This window comes from Triticum dicoccoides, chromosome 5B (genome assembly GCF_002162155.2).
Source record: "Triticum dicoccoides isolate Atlit2015 ecotype Zavitan chromosome 5B, WEW_v2.0, whole genome shotgun sequence".
In the NCBI taxonomy this organism is placed as follows: Eukaryota; Viridiplantae; Streptophyta; class Magnoliopsida; order Poales; family Poaceae; genus Triticum; species Triticum dicoccoides.
The window spans coordinates 670,355,290-670,371,491 of record NC_041389.1 but is presented as its reverse complement, the minus strand read 5'-3'; the positions used below and the strand labels follow the sequence as shown (position 1 = coordinate 670,371,491).

Genomic DNA, 16,202 nt, shown 5'->3' with positions numbered 1-16,202 from the left:
GAAGCGGAGTACATAGTTGCGTCGGAAGCAGAAAATGAAGGAGTCTGGATGGAGGAGTTCATATCCAATCTCGGTGTCATACCTAGTGTATCGGTTCCAGTGAAAATCTTTTGTGACAATACTGGTGCAATTGCCTTGGCGAAGGAATCCAGATTTCACAAAAGAACCAAGCACATCAAGAGACGCTTCAATTCCATCTGTCATCAAGTGTCGGAGGGAGACATAGAGATTTGCAAGATACATAGGGATATTAATGTTGCAGATCCGTTGACTAAGCCTCTTCCACGAGCAAAACATGATCAGCACCAAAACTCCATGTGTTAGAATCATTACTTTTTAATCTAGATTATTGACTCTAGTGCAAGGGGGATACTGAAGGAAATATGCCCTAGATGGAATAATAAAGTTTTATTCAATTCCTTATTTCATGATAAATGTTTATTATTCATGCTAGAATTGTATTAACCAGAAACTTAGTACATGTGTGAATACATAGAACAAAACACAGTGTCCCTAGTATGCCTCTACTTGACTAGCTCGTTAATCAGAGATGGTTAAGTTTCCTAACCATAGACATGTGTTGTCATTTGATGAATGGGATCACATCATTAGGAGAATGATGTGATGGACATGACTCATCCGTTAGCTTAGCATTATGATTGTTACAGTTTCATTGTTACAGGTTTCTTCATGACTTATACATGTTCCTTAGACTATGAGATTATGCAACTCCCGAATACCGAAGGAACACTTTATGTGCTACCAAACGTCACAACATAAATGGGTGATTATAAAGGTGATCTACATGTGTCTCTGAAGGTGTTTGTTGGATTGGCATAGATCGAGATTAGGATTTGTCACTCCGTGTTTCGGAGAGGTATCTCTGGGCCCTCTCGGTAATGCTCATCACTATAAGACTTGCAAGCAATGTGATTAATGAGTTAGTTGCGGGATGAAGTATTACGGAACGAGTAAAGAGACTTGCCGGTAACAAGATTGAACTAGGTATGATGATACCGACGATCGAATATCGGGCAAGTAACATACCGATGACAAAGGGAACAACATATGTTGTTATATGGTTTGACCGATCTTCATAGAATATGTAGGAGCCCATATGAGCATCCAGGTTCCGCTATTGGTTATTGATCAGAGATGTGTCTCGATCATGTCTACATAGTTCTCGAACCCATAGGGTCCGCACGCTTAACGTTCGATGATGATTTGTATTATGAGTTATGTGTTTTGATGACCGAATTTTGTTCGGAGTCCCGGATGAGATCACGGACATGACGAGGAGTCTCGAAATGGCCGAGACATAAAGATTGATATATTGGACCATGTTATTTGGACACCGGAAGTGTTTCGTGTGGTTTCGGTAAAAACGGAGTGCCGGAGGGGTTACCGGAACCCCCGGGGGAACTAATGGGCCACCATGGGCCTTAGTGGAGAGAGAGCAGGGCTGTTAGGGCAGGCCGCACCCCCCCTAGCAGTCCGAATTGAACTAGGGGAAGGGGGCGGCGCCCCCCTTTCCTAGTCCCTCTCCCTCTCCTTCCTTCCCCCTCTCTTCCTTGTAGGAGAATCCTACAAGGACTAGTAGTCCTAGTAGGACTCCTCCTCTTGGGCGCGCCCCCTAGGGCCGGCCGGCCTCCCCCTCCCTCCTATATATACGGGGGCAGGGGGGCACCCTAGAACACACAAGTTTCTCTTAGTCGTGTGCGGTGCCCCCCTCTGCAGTTACACACCTCGATCATACCATCGTAGTGCCTAGGCGAAGCCCTGCGCCGGTAACATCATCATCACCGTCGCCACACCGTCGTGCTGACGAAACTCACCCTCGTCCTCAACTGGATCAAGAGCACGAGGGACGTCATCGAGCTGAACGTGTGCTGAACGCGGAGGTGCCATACGTTCGGTACTTGTATCGGTTGGATCGCGAAGACGTTCGACTACATCAACCGCGTTAACTAAGCGCTTCCGTTTTCGATCTACGAGGGTACGTGTACACACTCTCCCCTCTCGTTTCTATGCATCTCCTAGATAGATCTTGCGTGATCGTAGGAATTTTTTTGAAATTATTGCGTTCTCCAACACTTTCTTATATATAAGGCTTTCTAAAGCTAGATAAGCAGAAGCAAACCTAGTGACCCCTGACCTTATGATCTCTTTCGCCAAAGAGAAGTGCCTCATGCGGTCCAAGGTCCTTGTTTGACCATACAAAAACCTAGTGATCCAGGTGTTGCTATGGAAATTGGTTGCAATATATTTTGAAGAGATTTGATTTCCTGGATCTTGGATATGAAGGAAATTCATAATACATATGATTGGTGTTTGATTACTATATAGTTGTAAATATCCATAGAATATAAATAACATGTCCATGCATGTTGAGAAAATAAGAATAATGGGATTTTATGAAGTATCATGTGTACGTAGTTGGGATGTGTGCATATTGAGAGAGAATATAATGCAATTTTCCATGAATGGTGAGAGAGTAGGTGATAAGGTGGCATGTGTGCATGAGAGAAATAAAAGTAGTGATGATCAACTATCTAGATACAATATAGGATATGTAGTTGAAATACATGTTCTTATCTAATATTCCAACTTTTATCTGTTATCGGGGATAATCATTGAAAGATAAACGATTGATTCTTCTTCAGAAACAATTGCAATCATCTTCGTGAGCTACAATAGTTTTTTTTAGTATGCATATGTATGGCCGTTGTGCACATGCATGGCTTTAGTGGAAATTTATTTGTAAGTAAGTGTTGTTTGAAATTTCGCCATACCAATACTCATTTTTTCAATATCGGTCATTAGTTGATTGTTTTGTCCAAGTCGATTCAATGAATTGGTTCCTAACTTTACGATTTCAATGACAAGGGTGTATAATGTATGTGGTTTACTAATGGTTGACTTAATTAGTATTCGTTTGTAGGATACACCTACTCTTTCATCTTGCTTAGTTTATATCGTGTTTGCCCATTGGATAGCCATGTGTAAGGCGGGTAAAAAAACCTCGATTGACATGCTAGCGCCCGTTACTAACACACGATGATTCCGACTTCGACTCCCAGATGTGACCAACAAGAACTCTCATTTTTTTCATATAATATTAGCCAGAGGATAGATGATCTTTGTGCAAAGCTCCTGATCTCACCGAACACGGTGACACTCCATGACCCAGTTCCTCGACTGGGCCAACCATGTTTCATGACAAGTGGCGTTTGCTCCATGGTGAAGCATGGTCCCCAAGTTATCCACTCCTTCACTAAGGGTGTGTTCGGTTGCTGTCATCGGATAGAATGTCACGGGTCCGACCCATTCCAAGAGCCTATTCCCGTGTTCAGTTAGCCGAAGGGCCCAGAACCCACCAGTCCCAGAAAATCGAATATTTGGTCATTATGCGGAATGGAGGCATACCTCCAAATCGGCCGGACTACACGGAACGAGCCCTCGAGCCCTTGTTCCCCTCGCACGCAGCCCTATCCTCTCGCGATTCCCCCGTCTCAGCGCCGCCACCCTCCCGCATCTCCCCCTCTCTCGATCTGCCGCTTCCATCCCTCCCCAGCGCCGTCTTCCCTCTCCTCCCCGTCGTGTCTCCCCAGTGATGGCACACATCTGCAGCTCAGCCTTTGGTGGAGATGATGATGATATACCCGATGACCTTTGGGATGTAGTCTCTTGTTTGAAAGAATTTGATGAAGAGCACCTTGCCCACTACTATGCTCATCTTGTTGACAACCCAAGACTGCAAGGGCCTTCATGAAGCTTTCCGAAACCAATAAATCTGTTTGGGTGAGTAGGTATGTGAAGAAGAACTTCTAAATTTGATATGGTTGTCAAGTATGTGAACTTGACATGTATGGTTGTAGTGCCATTGGGTTGCTTTTGGATGTTTGGTATGTGAACATGTATGGCTGTAGTGCACTTTCCTTGGTTATTTGTATGTGAAAGACATGTACTGTCTATTTGTATGTGAAAGACATGTACTCGCTGATTGCTTTTGGATGTACCAAATGAACTTGCTACATGATTGCTACCTTATGATATTGCTGGAAATTGTGTTCTTTGTCAATATATATTGTTATGTTGTTTTTTTCTTGAAAATACAAATGAAATGCTGCCGAAAATTTGAATTTTTGTTCTTCCATTCTTCATTCATTCTTCCAAACCAAACACTGGGATGGAACCAACCCGTTCTACTTTTTTGCACCTACCAAACACAAGAACGGAACCGACCCGTTCCTCTGGAATGGAACTATTCCATTCCATGACAGTTGATTCCTCAACCAAACACACCCTAAGATTCATTTGTTTTCCCATCCCCGACACATCAGAGTATTTTTTTACCTGCTACTATCGATTCGGTGAGGAATGGGTGAGCCTGCTAATCGAAGCATGTTCTTTTGTTGCTTTGGAACCAATGAATATTTTTCTTTAGTACCATCGAGTTGTGTTTCCTTTGACACGAACTATATTACCTTCAAGCGTGAAATTTTCTCCGGTAGTTCTACACACCTCTCTGGTTGCTTCATCCTTACATTTTAGTATAGATCCAGTACCCCCGAGCAAATCCATCTGGTAGCTTCAAGTTGAGACTTGGCCATTTTTACAACTATTCCTTCAGAGAACAACTATTTCGACCCTGATATCTCTGAGCACGCACTATCTTTCGCAGAAACGAGCTACACTGACTTTGTTTTTGTCTTAAGTACCTTCGGTAGTTGGATATTTGATAGGCTTACTGGATAGCCATATACCTCAGAGTGCACAGCCTGATACCTCAGAGTGCTATGCACTTATGTGAACGTGTATGTTCATTTTGACCGTTCAATTTCTATACACGTGGTAGTACTGAAGATCTTTCTCTAGCACTTTTGGGCTAGTTTCCAAATATGTGAACAACCTAAAAATATATATGAACATCTTTTATATGTATATTATACTACGTCTCTTTCTCCAACAAAATTAATAATTTTAATTTAGTTATTTCAAATATTTGTATGGTGCGCAAAAATTTCTATTTTAACGTATCATATTAATTATTTATGAAAACTAAGATACCTTTTTTGTTTTAGCATATATTTTTAGCATAATAAAAATAAAAGGCTGTACCAATTTTCAAATGGGCCGCACTGATAGCGGCACATGTTGTTAGCTCTTGCTGTGGGCCGCTCAGTTGAGGAAACCCTTTTACGTAAGTGGGCCTAATTTGTGTTCTTTTGGATAACGGGCCAGTTCATGTCTTCAGTTTCAGGTCGTATCCCCCTAAAAAAACAAAAATAAAAAGGTCGTATCCCCCTCTCTCGACCTCCAGCCGGCTTCGGATTTGGGATCGGCTAAATCTAAATAAAATCCCCTACACCAGCCCCCACGGAGATCCCTTTCTGCCCGTGTCGAGAGGAGAGCGCTAAGCGCAGGCGATCGAGGCCGAGATCCTAGTTGCCGCTGCCTCCACCGCTGCCCGGCCTTCCGTCCTCGATTGGATTGGAGCGACCGTGCCAATCGCGCGGATGGCGACGCTCCGGTCCGCCCTCCGGCACCTGGCACCGGCCGCTCGTTTCCTCAGCAAGGGCGGCAGACGCGGCGGCTCTGGACCTAGCTTCAACGCCACCGCCAGGGTAGGCACTAGGCACCCATGCTTAACCAATTTTCTTGTTTTACTGTTATTTTCAGTTATACTGGATTATATGTAGTATAATTCCGTTCATCTATTGAAATTTGCAGCGGATGCATTCCACCGGTGGCGGTGTATCCTATTATACAATATTGTGGGACCAACCCTTCAATTTGTACGTGCACTATCATTATTTTCTAGAGTGTCAAATTTGTGGCTACCTGGGAGATTTTAGTTCTGTTATTGATGGTGGTTTCTCTGCAGGAGAACTCCGGAGACTTGGTTTGCAATCATCGGCGTGGCCATAGGAGCTACTTACAAGTTAAAAGCGCAGACGATTGATCATGAAAAGCAGAAGGCATGTGCGGCCGCAATCTTAAAAGATTAAGGGATGCGTGTGGACTGTGGACTTGATGAGGGGGAGAAAAAGGATAACATCTAAGCATCTCTGCCGTCATCTTCTTTTTACCTGAGAAGCATCAATAGTTTAATGTGTTTGAAGTACTTGTACGATGTAAAGCAAGGTGCTTATTTGGAGTATAGATGTAATGGAAGCGTTGGTTTCAAGCGACATGTATATAAAAAAATTGTACAATGCCTATGAAAAAATTAGACATGTTAAAAAAACCCTGAAGAAAACCAGTGAAAACAGAAGAAACAAAACGATGCAAAAGAGTCAAAACTGAGGAAAAAACGAAGAAAACAATGCAAAATAAGGAAAGTAATCAAATCAGTGCTACAATACTGTGCCGACTCATTAACGCCGCTGTGTAGGTGAGACCTATTAAGGACCTTCATAGCTAGTGAACGTTGGCTCAGGGGTGGCATTTTACGAACGATTTTGATGGCAATTTGTTTTGGCCAGGATGTCAATTTTAGTTAGCGAGCATCGCAACTATGCTTCATTCCATTTTTGCCACAAAATTGCATCTGTGCCGACTAAAATTACCATCAAAACATATGCAATTGACATCCCTCCCAGCAGTTGAATAGCATTACCGATGAAAAAACAATACAAGCAATACATAGCCCTGGCGGTTTAGTACATCAATACCTACCCGGTTGTCATGCCCGACTTTACGAAAGTGGATTCAACATGTATCCTTTTGGGGAAGCGGGCTTAATGTATATTCTCAGGGTAATGGGCCTAGTTCATGTTATTCCTTCGGTATCAATGTGGGTCGTATCCCTAGCTCTCGAGGTGCGGAGACGCTCACGTTTACGGATTAATGCTACACCTACGAATGCTATATCTCGCTCATAGCAAGGATAGCATCCGTCTCGCCTGAAGGGTGCCCGGATATGGGTCGGCCTGTTAGTGTGGTTTCTTGCTCGGTCACTCGATGTTGTGGATCATTTTTTTTTCTCCTTTCTTGTACAATTACTGCAATGGTCCACTTTTATTGGTTTTTTTCTTTTGTCTTTTTCAATTCTGTTTCTTTTGTTTCTTTATCTTGTTTTCATTGGTTTTTCCGGTTTTCATAGTATACAATTATTTTGCATATGTTTCTTTAGTTTTTCTTCTTCTTCCTTTTCTATTTCCTATTGTTTTTTTGTTTAGCTTCCTTTTATTTTTTTCACCGGTTTTCTTCGGGTTTTCTTATTGTTCGTTATACCTTTTCTTTTTGTTTCTTTTTCACTTTTTACTTTCCTTTTCCTTTTATTTCTTCGTTCAACTTTGGTTTTCTTTGTTTCTTTATTCATTTTCTTTGATTTTCCTTGCTTTTATTTTAGTTTCTTTGTTGGTTTTAGTGTTTTTCTTTTTTTTAATGCATGTCTACTTTTCTTCAGTACACAATATACATTTTTAGTGTGCACGGGAAATATATTTGATACACGTTGATCATTTTTTTCAAACAAACACATGATGTACATTTTTCTTTTAAACATGTTTTTGAATACATGGTCAACATTTTTTCAAATACACAGGTTTACATTTTTCGTATACACCGGGTACATTTTCTAGTACATAGTTTACATTTCTTAAATACATGATCAATATTTTTTCAAATAATATTTTGATACGCATTTTCTTTTTCAAACACATTATACATTTTTGGTATAAATTTTGTAAAAATTATATGTATATATATACTAACATTTCAAATACATGATTAACTTTGTCTTTCAAAAATATATTTCAATACACGTTGTACATTTTTCTTATACATGAAGAACATTTTTTATGTACATATTTAACATTTTTTTTCAAATTAATGATTAACACTTTGGAAATATTTTTATTTTTGTTGTCTACTTGTTTCCACACACCTTTACATTTTATGCATCTGGAACAATTTTTATATACGTATAAAAAATCATATACAAGATTAACATTTTTCCAAACATATATTTTGATGTCAACATTTCCTCAGGCACATTGGACATTTTTCATATACATCAGAAACAGTTTTTATGCATGTATAACATTTTTTAAATGCATGATTAACATTCTCTAAAAAACTAAAGTAAAGTGATTGTTGCACTATATATTTAGAATATGCCCACATATAAAATAACCAAAAAAGGAAATCAGAAAACAATTCTAAAAATTTGATAAAAACAGGAAAAAAACGAGCGCTTAATGCCCGCTCGCTGGGCTGGCCCATTAGCTGAGGCGCTTGAGGCAGTGCTCCTGCCGTCTCGCGTCAGGCGAGGTATAGTCGTGCCCCGCTACACCCTCCCGACTTTCAACCGCATTCGGATTTGGGATCGGCGATGATCTAAATAAAATTCTCCACATCCGACCTAAAATAAAATTCTCCACACCCAGCCCCCCGGAAGATCTCCCCTGCCCGTGCCCCGCTACACCCTCCCGCTACACCCTGCCGGTGTATTCTACAGTACGATACTGTGGGACGAACCCTTCAATTTGTACGTGCCCTGTCATTCTTTTCCATCAAATGTCAGGTAACGGGGATATGAGTTCTGTTTTTGATGGTGGTTTGTCTGCAGGAGAACGCCGGTGACCTGGTTCGCAATCATCGCCACCGCCATTGGAGCTACTTACAGGATAAAGATGCAGACGATTGATCATGAAAAGCAGAAGGCATGCGGACACGAGGAGGGGAAAAAAAGTGTTAACTTGTGAAGCATATGTGCATGTCTTCTTTTTAACTGAGAAGCGTCAGTGTCTTGGATAAACAAGCTAAATTTGATGTGCATGAAGTCCTTACAGCATGAAGTTCAGTTTTATGCCACCCCGTGCTAGGTTGGAACCTGCATGACATGTCCCGTGTGCGTCTTTTGTACAATGAAAAGGAATTTATTTGCACATAAATTACAAGTAATTGACCTGTTATGAGACCCGATCCACCTGTGATTTCGTATCTGGGGATTCCAATGACAAGAGGAAGAATTGAAGAACTAGAACTAGAACTTGGGGCGAGTTAGGGTAGGAGAAGCATAGGAGAGAAACACAGTACTCCCTTGGATCCATATTACTTGTCGCTCGAACGGATTTATCTAGAGGGAGTAGCTTTGTCACCCAAGCTGAAGTTGCCCCCTTGGCGGGCACGTCACCCCTGTTTCGTTATTTGCCTGAATGAACATGTTCAGTTCCTTCAGGCATTGTTTTTTTGGGAAAGCAGTTTCGTCAGGCTTGATGCCCGGAGAGGCGGAGCCTCTGTAAACACCATCATGCACCGTCTATCTTTGGAGAATTGGAGATCCCATGTGTTGCTACTACTACAGTACTAGACTAGAAACACTGAACAAATCCCATATTTTCTGCGAGTTTGCTTGTATTCGTATGAACATTGTTCATCAACAAATAAGGCTGCTGGTGATCCTCAGAAGAAAAAGGAACGATAACACAGGTGATCACATCTTTTTCCCCTTCAGAGCGGCACAGGCGAGGAGTCATTGGTGAGATGAGAGAGAGTAAGATGGCGAATTATACGGGTCTACATGTTGTCTACGTAGTACGTACGTACATCCGAGTAGCCGTGTCTTTTCCCCTCTTCACTTCCACTTGCGCCCGTACATCTTCTTGTGCTTGCCAAACTTGCCGTGCTTGAACTTGCCATGCTTGAACTTGCCCTGGTGGTGACCGTGGCCGTACATCCCGTGGGCGCCGCCGTGCGACACCTTGTGAGCTCCATATGCTGCGGCTGCCGCTGCCGCGCCGCGGGCAATCATACCGCCTGCTACGCCATGGCCGCCTCCCCCGTACATAGGAGCGTGACCTGAACAAAATGGCTTGCAAGTTGACTCGACCGAGTTCATAACATGGTCAATTGGTCATGCCTCCATATGAACTGTGAGGTGCCATTTATCACTTTCACACCTGATTGCATTCTACTCCTAATACATCTCCTTTTATTCATTTTGATGACAAGTATTTTCGGACGGAGGGAGTAGTACTTAACATTTTTGGACATGAACATGCATACTTGACGGTTACCGTTTCTATTTGTTGCAAGTAATATTTTTTAAAGTACTATCAAATAAACATATGTTTTAGCGACAAACGTAATAATAATATTTATACTGTAAATCTGAATACCCTTTTTTTTGAGAGAAAAATCTGAACACATTTGTACTACTCCCTTTTTTTTGCGGATATTGTACTACTCCCTCTGTAACATAGTATAAGACATTCTTTGACAGTATCAGTTACAGAGGGAGTATATATATTGGTAACAAACAATAGATAGAACAAATACCATTTTGTTTTTTGTTTTTTCTTTTTTGCGGGAAAACAAATGAAGTGTGTGTAAAAGGACATACCATAAGGAGGAGCCTGCATTGGTGGCCCTTGAGCGGGATAACCAGCTGGAGGGTGGGTCGTAGGAGGATATTGCGGATACCCAGCGGTCGCAGGGTACCCGCTCGGAGGATACGCAACGTGCGGCGGTTGATAACCCCCGGGCTGAGGGTACGCGCCGGGAGGTGGCGCATACTGCCCAGGTGGAGCAGCATATCCGGGCGCCGGCGGATACGTGCTTACCGGAACAGGGTAGCCGGGATATCCCGCCGGAGCAGGGTAGCCACCGGGGTACCCGCTGTATCCACCCGCACCTTTGTCTTTTCCACCGTCCATGCCTCTCCCTCTAGCTTGTTCACCTACTGGTAAAAGGAGGAGGAATGGGAGTACAACAAACGGGGAGGAGGCTGATTCCAGATGGCTAGCAGCTTCTTCTCCTCTTGCCATGGACGGGTATATATACCGTGCTTGAGAGCAACGGCGGGAGGGTTATTCAGGGCAAGTTGTCTATGTTTAGAGCTTCTATTTTCCTGATTTGAAGGTGCACGACGTTTCAGAGGGCTCTTGTCGCCGCAGCATTCTTGGCGGGGACAGCCTGCGGCGAGTTCTATTTGCTGGCACCTTGTCGATCGGTCATTCGTTCGCCTGTGATAGATGCACGTGGACAAGCCGTGCGTGCAAAGAATAACTTGGTTGCGATTTTACCCGCGACATTTGCTTTACGAATGTACCCATTAGTTAGGGTGCAAATAAGTACGCGAAACTGCATTCAAGCTCCAAAGATCCGTCGTAGTCTAGGTGGTTAGGATACTCGGCTCTCACCCGAGAGACCCGGGTTCAAGTCCCGGCGACGGAATTTTTTGCGTTCTGTAAATAGTAAGTTGAAGAGGAGTAATCATCCATATGCTCACAACGTCCGATTTGAAGAAGTTTTTGCATTTATTTGTAGTCTTACCCATCGTAATGGTGATTATTGTGTGTTTTTTCATTTATTTGTAGTTTTACCCATCGTAATGGTGATTATTGTGTGGCAACATTGGGTGTTACATGCATGCGTGCAACACCATCGTCTCCAGGCAGAGCCCCGGTCCAATTCCCAGCATTAACCCCAGGCCGCGGTGCTCGTCATGGCTGCGGCGGAGCTCGTCCAGCACAAAGATGATGGACACCCCGGACATGTTGCCGTACTCGCTCAGCACATGTCTGCTTGCCGCCAGCTTCTTGGGCTCCAACCGGAGTACCTCCTCCACGCCGTCTAAGATTGCTCGCCCTCCGGGATGCACCGCCCAAAAGAGGTCGTTCCAGCGACCGCTCAAGCCAGGCGGCCCGAGCGCGTCAACCAGGCACCGTTCGACGTTCTGGCGAACTATCGCTGGCATCTCGATGCAAGGGTGGAAGAGGAACCCCTCTTCGCCAAACTGTCCAACTGCGGCGTGTGCCGTCGCCGGTACCACGGTCTGTGACGCGGCCACCATCTCGAAAAGCGAGCCCTCCGAGCCCTCGAGGTCGGCGCCGATGATCATGGCGCCCGCGCCGTCGCTGAGGAGCGCCTGCGAGATGATCGTGTCAAGATGCCCCTCCTGGGGAGCGCGGAACATGATGAGAGTGAGCTCGGCGCAGGCGACGAGGACACGAGCGCGGCGGTTGTTCTCGGCGATGTCCTTGGCGACGCGGAGCGCGGCGCAGGCGCTGGCGCAGCCGTTGACGTAGAGCATGGTGGTGCGGACTGACGGGTCGAGGCCGAGGAGGGAGGCGACACGGTGGTCGGCGCCCGGCATGTGGGCGCTGGCGTAGGTGCCGACCACAAGGTGTGTGATGTCGGCGGCCGGGCGCCCCCACTCGGCGATAGCTGCAGCCGCCGCGGCTGCCGCGAGCTCGGGAACGGCGGTGGCCGTGATGTCCAGCCGGGCTTTCAGGGATGGCAACGTGCGGTCGAGGAACTCAGGGTGACCCTGAAGCAGTTCCTCCGTGTGGTAGAAGTAGCGCTTCTTGATGGCCGATTTGGTACCTGGAGAACACGTACGATTTGACCGGTCCAAAAAAAGAATGTCAATCTGATACATATCCATCCTGGTTGGGCGTTCAGGCAGTACGTACATATCCGGTTGAGCTTGGCTTTGAGCTCGGTGAGGTGCTCGCTGTTGGTGACGCGGAAGTAGTAGTCGGCGTACTCCTCCTGCTGCACGCAGTTCGCCGGGTTCGCCGTCCCGATGGCCAGAACGCACGCTGGGCCGTCCGCGCGCTGCGCCTGCCGGATCTGGCGGATGCCTGTCGTTAGGTTTCCAAGCAGTGCCATTTTGGTTTCTTGGGAAGACATTGGCATAAAGGTTCGCAGCACCAACCTAACACAAGATAGCTGATCGCTTACATTGCATGTGGAGCTATATATATATGGAGAGGGCGCATCAGTAGGAGGAGCTGTGCTGATACCGCAGATCGATCGGCATGCACACCGTATCGTACAAGCTGGTAGTTTAACTGTGATATGTTTTCTGATAGTTACATATCATAGTTAATTGGTACAGGTGTATGTGAAAATGACGGTACTCTTCATGACAAATTGACAGGTCAGTGCATAGATGGTGCGCCAACTTCCAACGAAGATTTCCTTATGAAGTGTGATGCGGGATGAAAAATATGCTTGATTAAAAGTAATGTTACATCAGATATCATACAACCAACCTGAATTTTGCAAAAAAAAGCAACCTCATATTTGGAATTCTTGGTACAAAATTAGTCCATAATTGTGTCGACAAATAACATTAGTAGGTCAATTAATATCCTCATACTCCCTAGAACATTTTCACGTTCATCAAACAAAATGGAAATACTATCTCCGTTCATGCATAGATGGTGTTTTTTTACCCGGACACGATCTCCACAATGCAACTTTTGATAATTACGTCTGCACATATATAAAATCTCGTGAAAAATTGATATGATACCATTTTTATTGCAAATCTTATGTTATTGATTGCACATGACGAAACCAAATAAGTTTTGATTCACACAATAAGGTTGTCATCATTTGCCGCGCTTTTTTGCCACACATGCCTAAGGTTCCGCGACCAAAATTGACGCAACACTTTGCCACACTTGAGATAATCTTGTCAAACTTTTCTGAGTCGGTGACACGTGGGATCTAGATTGCATGAAAGGAATCTTGTCACAAGTGTGTTGCAAACCAACAGGGGGCTCACTTAGTTGAACTTGCCTAATTTGTGGCATGAAGAAAGATGGAAGCTTAGGAGCCGTTTGGAAGCTCTCCAGCTCCGCACAAGGAGCTGGGCCAAACGCCTCGGCTCCATGGACCCAGCTCCATGAGGCGGAGGACTCACGTAGCACAAATCGGTGGAGCGAGGCAAGTCCAGCTCCCCGAAGCCCAAACCGTGGAGTTCGTCAAAATTACGTAGGGATTGCCACCGCTAACTTGGTACCAATTTGATTCATTTTCTCCTGAGTTGTCGTACGAACCAGCCAGCAGTGCTAGCCCATGCAAAGCTAAAAAAAGAGCGGCCCATGCAGCGCTGGAGAGGCTGGCCACAACCTCCGAATGTGCACAACTCCTTGCGAGAAGCTGGAAGCTGGCACATGAAGCTGGTGTTGTCGATTTTCTGAAACTGGAGAGCTTCCGAACAGAGCCTTAGCATACGAACCAAACATGCCCTTAGCATGAGCCAGTTGTTGGGATCAACGGGTTCCTTTGGTGCTTGCCGCATCTCTGGGCCGATCTTCAGGGCTACAACGTACGCCATCTCTGGTGAGTCGAAGATGATGCACTTTCCTAGGTTGACAGAGTGCCGCCACCCACTCGTCGAATCCTTTTGGCCTTCAAGAGTGGTTGGTGTGTCGGCAAGCAAAGTTCAAGTAGAGTTGTTGTTCTTTGGAGGTGAACAACATTGGTCGAGAAGTGGCTTTGATGTTCAGTTTAGTTGACTGCTGAAGACGCTGAGAGTTATGAAAGTTTAGTTGCTCAACATGTTTTGAGTGTGCAGGTAACACCGACTCAGCACAATCAGAGTCACAATTTTTTCCATACAAAGGGGGTTGTGAAGGAATGTTGTGTCCGCATCATCATCGATGGAGGGAGTTGCAACAACTTGGCTAGCATGGAGATGGTGGAGAAGCTTTCTCTCACCACCATACCACATCCACATCCTTACTAAATACAATGGTTCAACAACTGTTGCAAGGCTAAGCTAACACGTACTATTCATGTGCATTTTAATATTGCTGTATATGCCGATTTTATTGATTGTGATGTGGTAGCAATGCAAGAATACTCACTTTTACTTGGTAGACCGGGGCAATTTGATAAAAATTATGTGCATCATGATAAGAAAAAACAATATACTCTTGTTCATAAGGAAAAGTATTACTCTGCTTCCTATATCTCCTGAACAAATTTTGAAAGATGATATTACTAGAGTTTGTAAAGCAAAGCAGGAACAAAACAAGAGCGAAAATCAGGTTGTGGCAAAAGAATTTGAGAAACATCATAAGCCTAATAACAAGCCACCATCTAGTGTTGCCTTCAAAATAAGATTAAAAAGTGCATGTTTACTTGCCACCAAATCTGATATTACTGATCTGGATTTCAGCAAATCTGTTTGCTATGCTTTTGTGTGCAGAGAGACATTATTTTCATTCGAGAACTTGTCTCACTCTTTGCATCCTGTTGTCACGAACATTTTGCAGGAGTTCATTGACGTCTTTCCACAAGACATGCCACTGGGATTACCACCTATTTGAGGGATTTAGCATCATACTGACATAATTTTTGGTGCCTTGTTGTCAAACCGTACACCATATTGTATCAATCTAGAGGAGACAAAGGAGATTATAAATCAAGTACAGGAGCTACTCGACAAATGTTATATAGGTAAATCCCTTAATCCTTGTGTTTTTTTATTATAGTATTACCGAAAAAGGATGGTACATCGTGTGTACGTGATATTGTAGAGCCACTAATAATATTACCATTAAATATCTCATCCTATTGCTAGGCGGCTAAATGATATGACTGGTGAATTAAGTGGCTCCATCATATTTTCCAAAGTTGATTTGCCTAGTGGTTAGCGTCAAATTTATATGAAAATGAAAGATGAATTAAAAAATTAAAACTAAGTTTGGCTTTACATGAGTGATTAGTCATGCCTTCTAGGCTAACTAATGCACCTAGGGGTGGGCACTGTCACACCGAAAACTGAAACGATTTAACCGATTTGTCTGTTTATTCATTGTATGGTTGTTCAGTTCGGTGGCAACTTCATTTGCTATTCGGTGTTCGATGTATGTTCGGTTTCCTGCTGTGACAAACCATAATCACCGAAGAACCGGTATTATTTACAATGGTCTTACGTGATCCTAAACCCTAAACCCTAAACCCTAAACCCTAGCCCATTTGTCCTTCAGCCTAACATGGCAACACTCCTTGATTTTACCTAATGTAATCACCCCGCGATCACACATGTCCGTAAATTTAGGCACATAGACATGAGCCATTTCTCCATCGCTTCATCAGTCGGCTCCCTCTCCTTGTAACTACTCATCGAGCCGGCTCCGGCGAGTTGGTGCTCGGCAGTCAGCAACAAATCCGTTTATTGCGACGGACATAAGCCATCCGCTCACAAGTATATCGCGGGCCTCTCCAAGTTCTAATCTCTCAAATCTCAATACAAGTAGCTAGTACACTGGTACATATATTCCATGCTAGTGATTAGTTTGATCTACTAGGAATATTTCAGTATTGTTTTACATGAAACGATTGTCATAAGCTAGTGTACCCTTACAACAAGTATTTATACTATTTTGATCCATGTATCTTCTTGTGTACATGAGCAGTGTGCGTGGCCAATGGAAGAAATTATT

The 16,202-nt window shown here is 44.0% G+C and overlaps 2 protein-coding genes and 1 non-coding gene across 3 annotated transcripts; 1 reads left to right on the top strand and 2 right to left on the bottom strand.

Annotated features, from left to right (window-relative positions):
* Positions 1-9,333: 9,333 nt before the first annotated feature.
* On the bottom strand, positions 9,334-10,755 carry LOC119306584 (glycine-rich protein A3-like). Its single transcript, XM_037582764.1, has 2 exons — positions 10,355-10,755; positions 9,334-9,810 (listed from the first exon to the last, which is right to left on the bottom strand). Exons 1-2 carry the CDS (start codon positions 10,665-10,667, stop codon positions 9,587-9,589), a joined length of 537 nt encoding a protein of 178 aa, XP_037438661.1. The 5' UTR covers positions 10,668-10,755; the 3' UTR covers positions 9,334-9,586.
* Positions 10,756-11,114: 359 nt separating this feature from the next.
* TRNAE-CUC lies at positions 11,115-11,187 on the top strand. The gene has a single exon. It is a non-coding gene; the product is annotated as a tRNA-Glu (tRNA).
* A 138-nt stretch (positions 11,188-11,325) lies between these two features.
* LOC119306583 (bisdemethoxycurcumin synthase-like) lies at positions 11,326-12,667 on the bottom strand. The gene is made up of 2 exons (XM_037582763.1): positions 12,429-12,667; positions 11,326-12,339 (listed from the first exon to the last, which is right to left on the bottom strand). The coding sequence occupies exons 1-2, from the start codon at positions 12,652-12,654 to the stop codon at positions 11,375-11,377; spliced, it is 1,191 nt and encodes a 396-aa protein (XP_037438660.1). The 5' UTR covers positions 12,655-12,667; the 3' UTR covers positions 11,326-11,374.
* Between the last annotated feature and the right edge of the window lie 3,535 nt (positions 12,668-16,202).